At 42.9% G+C, this 14,575-nt stretch overlaps 1 protein-coding gene across 3 annotated transcripts in view; it reads right to left on the reverse strand.

Moving 5' to 3' along the window:
- Positions 1-14,575, reverse strand: part of cdan1 (codanin 1) — a 135,163-nt gene that overhangs the window by 36,780 nt on the left and 83,808 nt on the right. For all 3 annotated transcript variants that reach the window (XR_005458509.1, XM_038782056.1, XM_038782046.1), the window contains exons 13-14: positions 6,655-6,798; positions 1,125-1,291 (exon numbers count right to left, since the gene is read on the reverse strand). Coding sequence is in view for 2 of the 3 variants with exons in the window: in XM_038782056.1 (XP_038637984.1) it covers positions 1,125-1,291; positions 6,655-6,798 (311 nt within the window). In the remaining variant the exon portion in view is untranslated. The remainder of the gene's footprint in view (positions 1-1,124; positions 1,292-6,654; positions 6,799-14,575) is intronic.

The raw sequence follows: 14,575 nt of genomic DNA on the forward strand, positions 1-14,575 counted from the left end.
GACTTCAGCGGTTCAAGGCAGCTCACCCCCACCTTTTCAAAGGCAATTAGGCATGGGGAACAAATGATGGCCTAGTCAATGATGCACACATCCTGTGAAATAATTTAATAAAACTATCCTCTGGAGCTCAGAAGAACGGGAGGTGATCGTATTGAGATACTCAAGATTATAAAGATAGATACTGAGATATTATTTCCTCTACCTGGGGAACCTGAAGATGGGGACATATTTTCAGGATAAAGGAGATGAGGAGGAGGATGAGGAGCATTTTTTCACTCAAAGATTTTTGGAATTCATTATTGAGTATACTTAAGGTTGAGAAAGAGATTGACCCCTCTTTCTTTACAACTCAATCCTGTGGCATCAGGAAACAGTTTTAGGTTTTGCCTACATTACTGCACTAGCTACATGTCAAAAGTACTTCATTTGCTGTAAATGTGTCCTGAAAGGCACGACAGAAATCGAAGTTTGTTCATTCTTTTATCTGAACTGCCTGTGGTTTGAATGTTTCATATGAACATGATAGTTAAGCTGCTGTCTGACCAGGACACTGTGGCTTTAACATGACATCTTTTGGCTAACGTAACTGAAGAAGCAATACGATCAAGTATTGTAAATTCTCCTGCCTATCAACTGACAAAAATTAAATGTGACTCACAAATTCTAGTAAATTAGAAACCATTGAGCAGCAGCTGAAAAAAAAAATCAGGCTTTGACCATTGTGGTCCTGAGCCCATGACAACTCTGCAATAAATTGAAAAAGAAATTGCTGCAAACATTCAGCTAGTCTAGCAGAGAGAAACAGTCAACGCTTCCTACAAACGTGATCACCAGATAATCTGCCCCTGGGGTGTTGGTTCAAAGAAAAATACAAAGGATAACATCCCACCTCCACCACCCCGCTCTTCTCTGAAATAGGCCATTATCGATGGGGACTTAGTTTAATATTCCATCCAAAGGACAGTACCGTTGATAGTTAAGTGCTAAAAATCTCTGGCGCGGGACTTGAACCCACCACCACGGAGTCATGGCTGTCATGTTATTTACATGATACCATTATTCAGAAGAAGAAATGGTGGGAGAAAAATGGAACTACTACTTAGCTATCATCTCCTGACACTCACCTGTATAAATACAAGAGGAGGATAAACACTCTGCGATAATAATCCAAGAATGGTGCGACATGATCCACCATGCTAAGAAACTCAACCACCCAGGGTACAGTGAAAATAGTGCGTTGATTTTCCATTGATTTTCTCAGTAACATGTATACATCAAGAACAGGTGCACCCTAGGCAAGCAAACACAAACAAAGACGTAGTGCAGCAGGTATTGACATAAATTTCATTTGTGACAATATTTTAGACGACAGAATACTACTCTGCAAGGCATCAGAGGGATCAAGGAGCAGGCATCCCTTCACAAATATTTGAAGTGATTCCTGATGCGATAACTATGTAGAAATGTTTCTAGCATCAACCTGCATTTATATGGAAAAATGTCCACGGAGGCATAATTTATATGGAAAAATGTCCACGGAGGCATAATTAGTTTGTAGGCAGCAGGGGTCTGATATAGAACATAGGACATACAGTGCAGAAGGAGGCCATTTGGCCCATCAAGTCTGCACTGACCCACTTAAGCCCTCATATCCACCCTATCCCGGTAACCCAAAAACCCCTCCTAACCTTTTGTTTGGACACTTAAAGGCAATTTAGCATGGCCAATCCACCTAACCTCCATGTCTTTGGACTGTGGGAAAAAACAGGAGCACCCGGAGGAAACACACGCAGACACGGGGAGAACGTGCAGACTCCGTACAGACAGTGACCCAAGCCGGGAATTGAACCTGGGACCCTGGCGCTGTGAAGCCACAGTGCTATCCACTTGTGCTACCGTGCTGCCCTTGATCATCACCCCAGATGGACCTGAACCCACAATCCCTAGCTTAGGAGGCCAGTGCAGCAGAGCTACCACAGGATAAAAACAAAATTGAACATTTTACAACAAAAATACAATATTTTAAGGCACAAAACCCAAAAGAAAAGTGAATCAAATGTGGACAACAAGGTAGTATTAGAAATTAAGAGGCGGATTATAAAGTTGCCAATAAAAGTATTAAGCTTGAGGATTGGAAGCATTTAAGAATTCAACAAAGAACAACCAAGAAACCGATAAAGAAAGGGAAAATAAAAAACGTAAATTGGCAAGAAATATAAAAACAGACTGGAAATGTTTCTATAGGAATGCAAAAAGGAAAAGATTAGCAAGGACAAATTACAGACAGAGATGGGTAACTTTATAATGGAGAATAGAGAAATGGCAGAGAAGCAGAATGATTACTTGATTTCACACTTCATGAAGGACCTAGTGAAAATTGGGAACTAAAGGACATTAGTATTAGTAAAATAATTAGTATTTGAGAAATTAATGGGACTGAAGGTTAGTAAATCCCCAGGAATCGATGACCTACATTCTAGGGTGTTGAAAGAGTTGGCTATAAAGAGAAAATGCATTGGCGGTCATCTTTCAAAACTAGGGCAGCACGGTGGTTAGCACTGCTGCCTCACAGCACCGAGGTCGCAGGTTCGATCCCAGCTTTGGGTCACTCTCCGTGTGGAGTTTGCACATTCTCCCTGTGTTTGTGTGGGTTTCGCCACCACAACCCAAAGATGTGCAGGGTAGGTGGAATGGCCACGCTAAATTGCCCCTTAATTGGAAAAAATGAATTAGGTACTCTAAATCTATTTTAAAATATAGAACATAGAACAGTACAGCACAGAACAGGCCCTTCGGCCCTCGATGTTGTGCCGAGCAATGATCACCCTACTCAAACCAACGTATCCACCCTATACCCATAACCCAACAACCCCCCCCCCCTTAACCTTACTTTTTAGGACACTACGGGCAACTTAGCATGGCCAATCCACCTAACCCGCACATCTTTGGACTGTGGGAGGAAACCGGAGAACCCGGAGAAAACCCATGCACACACGGGGAGGACGTGCAGACTCCGCACAGACAGTGACCCAACCGGGAATCGAACCTAGGACCCTGGAGCTGTGAAGCATTTATGCTAACCACCATGCTACCGTGCTGCCCACATATCTTTCAAAACTATAGATTCTGGAACAGATTGAAAGATAGCAAATGTAAACCCATTGTTGAAGAAAGGAGGGAGAGAGAAAATAGGGAAGTACAGACCGTTTAGTTTGATGTAAATAGGAAAATAGTAGAACTGATTATAAAAAATGTGGTAACTGGATACTTACAAAATAACAAATTATTTGGGCAGAATCAACATGGATTTATGAAAGCGAACTAATATTCGATAAACCTGTTGGATTTTTTTTTTGAGAATTACCAGCAAAATAGACAAGAAGGAACCAGAGGATATGGTGCATTTGGGTTTTCAAAACACTTGTGATAAGGTTCCACACAGGTGATTAGCAAATAAAATCAGATAACAAAATCAGAGAGTAATTTCTAGCATGGATTGAGGATTGGTCAACGGACAGACAACTGAGTGTAAAAATAAATGGGTCATTCTCATTTTGACAGGCTGTGACTAGTGGGATACTGCAATGATCAGCATTTGGGCCCCAGCTGTTCAAAATCTTTAACAATGATTTGGATGTGAAGACTAAATGTAATATTGCCAAATTTGTGGATAACACAAAATAAGATAGGAATGCTAGTTGTGAAGAGGATGTAAAGAGGATTTGGACAGGCTTAGTGCATGGGTAAGAACATGGAAGCTGGAACATATTGTGGACAAATGTTAGGTAATCCACTTGCTTCCAAATGGGAGTAAATCCTGTCTCGACAAATCCTCTCCGGATTCGTAAAATAATTAGTTAGTATTGGAGAATTTCTCCAATACTATTAGTAAAGCTCACCGGCCTGTCCTTTCCTGGATTATGCTTGCTACCCTTCAGTCCACTGGGACTTATCCAGTGAGGATACAAAGATTTCTGTCAAGGTCTAATATTTTAGTTCAGGCCTAACCAGAGATTTATACCCGATGAAGGAGCTGCGCTCCGAAAGCTAGTGATTCCAAATAAACCTGTTAGACTTTAACCTGGTGTTGAAGACTTGTTACTGAGCTTTATAAAAGGTTCAGTATAACTCTTCCCTCTTTTGTGCTCCATGCCTCTTTTTATGAAACCCATAATCTTTGCTCCCTCAATGTCGTATCACCTTTGTCATTGCTTTGCAGCCATGAGAACATTACAAATTTAAAAATCCTGTATATCCTCTTTAAAAAAAGACACTGTTGATCTTTAAGGACAGAAAGTTGGCCAAGTTTCCAAAAGTGGGGTATTATAAACATGCCGAGACATCATCCTTGTTAAATGCTGCACTTGCCATTGGCAGGACGTATCCCAATTCAACAAGGACAATAAGTTCTGATTCCAGATCTTCCAGGTGTCAAAGAGGAGAGCTAACAAAACTGATCATGTACAAGTGTTAAGGACCTCTTATCTGTCTCTATTGGTTTTGACCACAGGAAGGGGAATCTATAATATGAAACGGTTAGATGGGTTTACTGGGGTAGGGTCGGGCTGTGCCCTTTCCAGGGGCCAGTGCAGACTTGATGAGCCAAATAGCCTCTTTCTGCACTGTGGACATTCGATGATTCTATTTACAGACTATTACTTTCCATAGTGTATCAATGGCCAGTCATCACATGACGAAAACTCTCATTTTTGAAAGCCTTCATTAGAGGCTCTGCTTCATTTTTGCAGCAGACTGCAGAAATAACATCAGATGGAACATCACCGCTGTAATCAGGCTATAACATCTAGACTTCTATCAAGCCATGAGGTTTTAAAACTTCCTTGAAAGCCTATTTCCAAAAGATCCTGAGTTTATCTTGACAAATACATGAATAGGATGGGAATAGAGGGATACGGACTCCAGAAGTGTACTTTTCTTTGTTCTTTTACCTGGAAAAGGGGAACTGGTTCTCTGGCTAAAAGTACTAACAAGGCTGTCTACTCTACTTGCTGCATATCTTTACTTGGAAGAAACTCCACAAAATCCGGTCTGGATTCATAGGAACAGGAGTAGGCCATTCAGCCTGCTGTGCCGACTCCGCCATTCAATACGGTCATGGCTGATCGTACACTTCATTGCCTTTTTCCCACATTGTCCTCATATCAGTTTATGTAATTGGTATTTAGAACTCTGCCAACCTCTACTTTAAACACACTCAATGACTGAGCTTCCACAGCCCTTTCAGGGTAGAGAATTCCAAAGATTCACAACACTCAGAAGAAAGATAAGGAGAATTTTATTTCCACTTTTTTCCTCATTTTAAAATTGTAACCTCTGGTTCCCCCAAAAATTCAATTCAGTCAAGTGCAATCTGCCTTTTACAACAAAAACAGAAAATACTGGACAATTTCAGCAGGTCTGACAGCATCTGTGCAAGGAAAAGGGAGCTAACATTTCGAGTCTGGATGACTCTTTGTCTTTTACAAATCTGAGTTGGCTATCCTTGATTAACTCAAACCTCTCCAATTGCCTGTTCATTTTTTCCACTCATCATGGATTCCAAAACCTTACCCACCACTGATGTTAGACTAATTGGGGTCACATTTTATACACTCCGATCCTCTGGCACCTCCCCATATCCCGGGAAGATTAAAAGATTTAAGACAAGCCCCCCGCTATCTCCATCCCTGCTTCCTTTAGCAATTTGGGATACGTGCCATTCAGACCAGGTGACTTAACCATCTTAACCAGCCTTGTCCTGCACTTCAAAGCATAATTACCCCTACTTGTCCTGAATGGGACCCACTCCACCTCTTACTGCCCACTTATTACATGCTGGTAGAAGATTTTTGGATTCCTTTTCATGCTGACTGTCATTCTATTCACAGACTCTCTCTTTGCCAGTCTTATTTTCCTCTTCACTTCCTTTCCCAACCTATTATATTGACCTGGTTCGCACTTGCAAAATTCACCTGACATGCATCATACACCCTATTTTTTTTGTGTAACCACAATCTCAGTCCCCCACGGCATCCAAGGAGGTTTTTGGCTCCGTAACCTCTGTCCCTGTTATAATGTACCATAAGCAACCCTGCCTTATCATCTATTGTTCCTTTACAGTTTTTTCCCCACCAGTCAGTTCCGTTTCTGCAGTTCCATCTTAACCTCATTCCACTAAAATTAGCCCTCTTCTAATCTAGAAGTTGTATATTAGATTGTTCTTTGCTCTTACCATTACTGATCTAAACCTATGATCTGTCACAGGCACTTGGTCCATTACCAGTTGAGCTGAAAAGTTACTCAACATGGAGGATGCTTTCCCCCCCCCCCCCCCCCCCCCCCCCCCCCCCCCCCCCCCCCCCCCCCCCCCATACCATTTAATGTTGTCCTAATCAATAGTTGGGGGTAATTTACAAGTTTTTTTCTTTTCAATCATTATTCATGCAAGCCAGGTCAGTGTTGATTTTCTTTTCAATTAGAGGGAAATTGACTGGCATTTTGCAAGGAGATGGAAAGGGGAAAAGGAGTTTCAAGAAATTAGGCATGGTTCAGGTTTATAAAATTAGCTCAATTGACCGATCAGGTTAAAATCAACAAATATATGCCTACGTATATTCCTATGGACAGGAAATGTGAAAATGACTGTACGCGCACCTTATTCCTCAGGCAGACAGCTGACTCTTGCATGTCCCTTGTTGGTCGCTCTCCTGTACGATAAGGGAGGAAGGCAAGGAACCCAAGAAACTTAGCCAGCAATCTTGCTGTCATCAAGACTGAAGCAAAGTGCTCTTTTTCATCCTAAAATTAAAACAAATAAAGAGAAGAAATTGCTTCAATAAGTAACTGGCATATTATTGGCAGCATGATACCAAAGCAAAGCAATAGCCCAAGGAAACCAAATACGGCGTCGTGAATAGTGTTCTTACAGGGAACAGATCAGTCAGAGGGGATTTGCTTACGATTTTCCAAAACTCCCTGGATTCTAGGAAGGCCTCTGCAGATTGGAAGTTAGCAAGTGTATCACCGATGTTCAAGAAAGAAGGGAGAGAGAAAACCGTCAGGTACAGACTTTCCTGATGCTACAGAATTTCCTGACATCAGTTGTCAGGAAATGGTGAAATATATCAAGTCTTAACAATGAACTTAGAAAATCACATTATGAATAGACAGTCAACATATTTTTATGAAAGGGAAATAATGTTTGGCAAATTTATGAAAGTTTTTTGAGGATGTAAAAAGTAGGGTAGATAAAGGGGACCCATAGATACAATTGGATTTCCAAAAGATATTCAAAGAGATAAGGGTCCATGGAGTTGGGGTGGTATATTAGCTTTGGATGGAGTTTTGGTTAATGGACAGGGAGCTGAAAGCAACTCTGGAGTGCAAAAGCATCATTGTTGGGGCTTAGCTATAATAATCTTTATTAGTGTCACAAGTAGGCTTACATTAACACTGCAATGAAGTTACTGTGAAAAGCCCCGAGTCGCCACATTCGGGCGATTGTTCGGGTACACCAAGGGAGAATTCAGAATGTTCAATTCAGCTAACAAGCAAGTCTTTCGGGATTGTGGGAGGAAACCAGAGTCCCTGGAGGAAACCCACACAGACATGGGGTGAACGTGTAGACTCCGCACAGATAGCGAATCAAGCCAGGAATCGAACCCCGGTCCCCGGCGCTGTGAATCAGCAGTGCTAACCAGTGCTACCATGCTTTACAATCCATGCAACTGACTTAGACAGTGAGGCCAAGAGTAATATTTCTACGTTTGCATACGATACAAGGCTGTGTGGGATTGCAAGCTGCATGGACTCTGTAGAGATATGGACAAGTTAAGTGAGTGCACAACAACGTAGCAGATTAAATATAATGGGATACATGTAAGGTTTTTCACTTTGGTAGCAACAGAAAAGCAGTATACATTTTAAATATTGCGAGGGATCTGAGTGTACACATACATGGCTAACTCAATGAAACATACAAGATTCTTAAGGGGTTTGACAGGTAGCCACAGACGTTGGTTTTCTCTGGTGACGGAATCCAGAACAAAGGGTCTGTCTCAAGTCTCAGGACAAGGGACTCATTAAGATGAGGTGAAACATCTTCACTCAGATGGTTGTGAATGTTTGGAAATGTCTACCCCCAGAAGGTTGTGCATGCTCCATTGTAGAGTATATTTAAGATTGAGTTAGATAGATTTTTACTCTCAGGTAACCAAGGGATATGGGGGTAAGTTGGAAAGTAGAACTGAGGCAGACGATCAGTAATGATCATACTGAAAGGTGGAGCAAGCTCAGAAGGTTGTATGAACAATCCTTCCTATTTATGTTCTCTTTCATAACATAATCACATTTTAATTCATTTCCTTTGCTGCTTTAGATATCTGCCCACTTTACAAGTCTTATACCAGTACATTAACTCATGGTTTGGGTGTAATCTTTGTCTCAATTGTTACAAATGCAAGATTTTGTAAGATGATTATGTTTCAGGACTGTCTCTTTAATTTAGGATGAAATTGAGAAAAGGGAGGTCATATGACCTGTTGTGGATTCTGCCTGACAATCAGCTTGGGTGCTTGGTGTTAAAGGTGGGCTCAGATTATTTTACTGCTTCAGGATATTCACACCCGTGAACAATGCAGTCCAGTAAAGTTGGTCATCAATGGTAACCCCCTGGTCCAGTAAAGTTCGTCATCAATGGTAACCCCCTGGTCCAGTAAAGTTTATCAATGGTAACTCCTAGCATGTTGATAGTGGGGAATTCAGCAATAGCAATGCTATATTGAATACCATGGGGAGATTGTTAGATTCTCTTGTTTGAGGTGGTAATTGCCTGGCACTTGACGGTGCTTTTCTGAATGGAGGGCTAGTGGTGTTCCTTAGGGATCAGTGCCGAGACCGTTGCTGTTTGTAGTATTTTGTTTTCACTTTTTAAAAAATATATTGAGATTACCCAACTTTTTTTTTCCAACTGAGGGGCAATTTAGTGTTGTCAATCCACCTATCCTTGGGTTGTGGGGGTGAAACCCACGCAGACACGGGGAGAAAGTGCAAACTCCAGGCAGACAGTGACCTAGGGCCTGGAGTGAACCCGGGTCCTCAGTGCCGTAGGCAGCAGTGCTAATCACTGCACCACCATGCCGTCCAGTTCTTTGTAGTATATATAAATGATTTGGAGGAAAATGTAACCAATTTGATTAGCAGGTTTCAGCGACACAAAGGTTGGTGGAATTGCGGACAGCGATGAGGACTGTCAGAGGATTCAGCAGGATATAGATCAGTTAGAGACTTGGTCGGAGAGATGGCAGATGGAGTTCAATCTGGACAAATGAGGTAATGCATTTTGGAAGGTCTAATACAGATGGGAAATATACAGCAAATATCAGAACCTTTAAGAGGATTGACAGGCAGAGGAATCTGGGTGTACAGGTCCACAGGTCACTGAAAGTGATAATTCAGGTGGAGAAGGTAGTCGAGAAGGCATATGGCATGCTTGCCTTCATCAATGGGGGCATTGAGTAATAAAATTGGCAAGTCATGCGGTAGTTGAATAGCATTCGTTAGGCCACACTTGGAATATAGTGTTCAGTTGCCACACTACCAGAATGATGTGGAGGTTTTGGAGAGGGTGCAGAAGAGGTTTACCAAGATGTTGCATGGTATAGAGGACATTAGCTATGAAGACAGGTTGGATAAACTGGGTTTGTTCTCCCTGGGACGGCAGAGGTTGAGGGGCGACCTGAGAGAAGTCTACAAAATTATGAGGGGCATGGAGAGTGGATAGAACATAGAACAGTACAGCACAGAACATCGGCCCTCGACGTTGTGCCGAACAATGATCACCCTACTCAAACCCACGTATCCACCCTATACCCGTAACCCAACAACCCCCCCCCCCCTTAACCTTACTTTTTAGTACACTACGGGCAATTTAGCATGGCCAATCCACCTAACCCGCACATCTTTGGACTGTGGGAGGAAACCGGAGCACCCGGAGGAAACCCACGCACACACGGGGAGGACGTGCAGACTCCGCACAGACAGTGACCCAGCCGGGAATCGAACCTGGGACCCTGGAGCTGTGAAGCATTTATGCTAACCACCATGCTACCGTGCTGTCCTAAATAGTAAGAGGTTTTTTTCCCAGGGTGGAAGAGTCAATTACTAGGAGAAATAGGTTTAAGATGGGAGGGGCAAAATTGAGAGGACATATGCAAGGGAGGATTTCTTTTTAAAAACAGAGGGTTGTGGGTGCCTGGAACTCGCTACCAGAGGTGGAAGCAGATACGATAGTGACGTTTACAGGACGCCTTGACAAATACACAAATAGGATGGGAATAAAGGGCTATGGATCCCAGAAGTGTAGAAGGTTTTAGGGTAGACGGGCAGCATGGTCATTGCAGGCTTGGAGGTCCGAAGGACCAGTTTCTGTGCTGTACTGTTCTTTGAATGATACAGTGTTGTCTAGATCTAACTGCATATTAACACATACTAGTTCAGTATCTGAAGAGTCAAGAATGGTACTGAACATTGTACAGTTCACTTCTAACCTTATGGAGGAGGAAAGGGGATTGTTGAAGCAGCTACAGATGGTTAGGCCTACCACACTACCCCATTGAACTCCTGCAAAAATGTCCTGTGACTGAAATGATTGACCTTCAACAACCACAACCATCTTCTTTTGTGCTAGATACGAGTCTAACCAGTGGAGAATTTCCCCCCCTGATTCCTATGGACTTCAGTTTTGTCAAGCCTCCTTGATGCTGCATTTGATCAAGTGCTATCTTAAAGTAAAGGTCACTCTCACCTCACCCCAGAAGTTCAGCTCTTTTGTCCATGTTTAGACCACAATGAGGTCAGGAGCGGAATGGCTCTGCTGGAATCCAAATGGAGTGTCAGTGAGCAAGTTATTGCTGAGTACGTGTTACCCGATGCCTCGCTTGACAATGCCTTTGATCACTTTGCTGAGGATTGGGAGGAGGTACAATGGGATGGAAATTGGTCGAATTAGACTTGTATTGCTTTTTGTTGACAGGACATGGCTGGGTAATTTTTCACATTGACAGGCAAATGCCATTATTTTAGCAGTCGTGGAACAGCTTGGCAAAGGGCTCAGCTGGTTCAGGAGCACACCAAGGTGACACCAGGGCCTTTGTTGCATCCAGTGCCTTCAGCCATTTCTTGATATCACATGGAGTGAATCAAATTCGCTGAAGATTGACATCTCTGCAATGGTACGGACCTCATGAAGAAGTAGCGATGGATCATTTACTCTGGTGAAGGTGGCTGCAAATGCTTCACCGTTGTCTTTTGCACAGATGTGACACCAACCCCTATCATTTAAGATGGACATGATGTGGAGATGCCGGCGTTGGACTGGGGTGAGCACAGTAAGAAGTCTTACAACACCAGGTTAAAGTCCAACAGGTTTGTTTCAAACACGAGCTTTCGGAGCACGGCTCCTTCTTCAGGTGAATGGAAAGGCTTGTTCCAGAAATGTTTATATAGACACAGTCAGAGATGCCCCGGAATGCGAGCACCTGCAGGCAATCAAATCATCAAAGATGCAGAGAGAGAGGTAACTCCAGGTTAAAGAGGTGTGAATTGTCCCAAACCAGTTCAGTCGGTAGGCCTCTGCAAGTCCAGGCTTGTTGGTGGGGGCCGAATGTAATGCGACATGAATCCCAGATCCCGGTTGAGTCCGCATTCATGCGTGCGGAACTTAGCTATAAGTTTTTGCTCAGCAATTTTGCGTTGTCGCGTCTCCTGAAGGCCTCCTTGTAGAATGCTGACCCGGAGATCAGAGGCTGAATGTCCTTGACTGCTGAAGTGTTCCCCAACTGGAAGGGAACAGTCCTGCCTGTTGATAGTCGCACGATGCCCGTTTATTCGTTGTCGCAGTGTCTGCATGGTCTCGCCAATGTACCACGCTTCGGGACATCCTTTCCTGCAGCGTATGAGGTAGACTACATTGGTCGAGTCGCACGAGTATGCGCCGCGTACCTGGTGGGTGGTGTTTCCACGTGTAATGGTGGTGTCCATGTCGATGATCTGGCATGTCTTGCAGAGATTACCCTGGCAGGGTTTTGTGGTGTTGTGGTTGCTGTTCTGAAGGCTGGGTAATTTGCTGCAAACAATGGTTTGTTTGAGGTTGCGCGGTTGTTTGAAGGCCAGTAGTGGGGGTGTGGGAATGACCTTGGCAAGATGTCCATCCTCGCTGATGATGTGTTGGAGGCTGCGAAGAAGATGTCGTAGTTTCGCCGCCCCAGGAAAGTACTGGACGACAAAGGGTACTCTGTCAGTGGTGTCCCGTGTTTGTCTTCTGAGGAGGTCGGTGCGGTATTTTGCTGTGGCGCGGTGGAACTGTCGATCAATGAGTCGAGCGCCATATCCCGTTCGTACGAGGGAATTTAAGATGGAGATATTTGGGAAGCTGTCTCTTCCAATTTGTTGTTTAATTATCCACCACCATTCATGACTTGATGTGGCAAGACATTAAAAAAAAACTTATAAATGAGTAGGAACTGGAGTTACCATTGGGCCCCTCAAACCTGCACTGTCATTCACTAAGATCATGGCTGATCCGATTGTAAAATCACATCACATTCCTGACTGCCCTGATCACCTCCTTGCTGATCAAGAATTTATCTAGCTCTGCCTTAAAAATATTCAAAGATTCTGCTTCCACCATCTCTTGAGGTAGAGTCCCAAAGACTCACGACCATCAGAGAAAAATGTTTCCGTATCGCCATCTTAATGGCGACCTTTATTTCTAAAAGTGACCCCTAGTTCTAGATTCTCGCACAAGGGGAAACTCAACTCCATATACACACTGTCAAGATCTCTCAGGATCTTGTACGTTTCAATCAAGTCATCTCTTACTCTTCTAAACTCCAGTGGTTGTAAGCCTAGCCTGCCCAATCTTTCCTCAAAAGACAGCCTGCCCATTCCAGGTATTAGTCTAACAAACCTTTTCTGAACACTGCAGAGCTTTGATCTGATCCATTAGTTGTTATCCATCTGAAAAAGGGTAAAGCTTAGAATCACTTTGGACTTATTCCAGGAGAATAGTGTGTCCTCTTATACTATAGAATGGAAGGAGATTTGGTCATTGTCCGAGCTAATTGCAGATGGGGGGGGGGGCTATACTTTAGAGATGTTGCCTACTGAAATAGTGTTTCATAAATGTTCCTTTGAGTTTGTTTTGTTAAAGTAAAGGTCTTAAAACATGAAATCTTGTTGTATATACTTTTCACCATTCACTAGTTCACATTTATTTTTAAACGTTATCGATCTCTATGGAGGTTGGATGACAATGCAAACAAAACATAAAAACCTGAATATTACAGTTTTAAAAGAAAACCAATAAAATTAAAATCATTCAACATTTGAAACACTCGGTATACAGGATGAAATTTTAGCTTGCCACTTTCAGTAAGTCTAAACAGAATGGAGAGGGATCATCAGGAAGTTGCTGCATGTTCTGAATGAACTATTCATCCACATGATACAGAAGGTTACCATTTAGCCCATCACTCCTGTGCCAGTTCTCCAAGGGCTGTCCAATTAATTCCTCTCTCCTCTTTCCTCATCGCAAAGGCTTCCTTTTTAGGTATTTACCAATTCATTTCTGAGAGGTATTTTTGAATTTGCTTCCACCATTCTTTTGGGCAGCACATTCAAGATCATAACTTGCTTCATAAAAATATTCACAATATATATTAATGACTTGGATGAGGGAACAAAATGTAATGTCTCAAAGTTTGCAGATGATACCAAGTTGGATAGGAGGATGAACTGTGAAGAGATTGCAGAGATCCTACAACAAGATCTGGACAAGTTTGGCAAGTGGGCAAACCAATGGCAGATGCAGTATAATTTGGATAAGTGTGAGGTTATAAGTGTGAAGCAAAAACAGAAAGGCAGATTACTACCTGAGTAGTTGTAACTAGGGAGAGGGGAGTGTGCAGCAGGACCTCGGTGTGCTTGTGCACCAGTCGCTGAAGGTAAGTATGCAGGTGCAGCAGGCGGTAAAGAAGGCTCATGGTGTGTTGGCCTTCATTGCGAGAGGTTTTGAGTACAGATCAGGGATGTGCTATTCCAATTATAGAGCCTTGATAATAATGGTGAAGCCACACCTAGAATATTGTGTGCAGTTTTGGTCTCCTTTTCTGAGGAAGGTTGTTCTTGCTCTCGAGGGAGTGCAGCGAAGGTTTACCAGACTGATTCCAGGGATGGTGGGACGGTCATATGAGGAGAGATTGACCAGGTTAGGATTGTTTTTCTGGAGTTGAGAAGAATGAGGGGAGGATCTCATAGAGACTTATAAAATTCTATCAGGATTAGACAGGGTAGATGCTCCCAATGGTGGGTATGTCCAGAACCAGGGGTCACTGAGGATTCAGGGTAAACCATTTTGGACAGAGATGAGGAGGCATTTCTTCACACAAAGTGGTGAACCTGTGGAATTAATTATCACAGGAAGTAGTTGATGTTAAAACATTGAATATATTCAAGAGGTGGCTGGATAAAGCACTTGGGGAAAATGGGATCAAAGGCTATGGGGGTGAATGCAGGA

The sequence above is a fragment of the Scyliorhinus canicula genome, chromosome 2 (assembly GCF_902713615.1).
Source record: "Scyliorhinus canicula chromosome 2, sScyCan1.1, whole genome shotgun sequence".
In the NCBI taxonomy this organism is placed as follows: domain Eukaryota; kingdom Metazoa; phylum Chordata; class Chondrichthyes; order Carcharhiniformes; family Scyliorhinidae; genus Scyliorhinus; species Scyliorhinus canicula.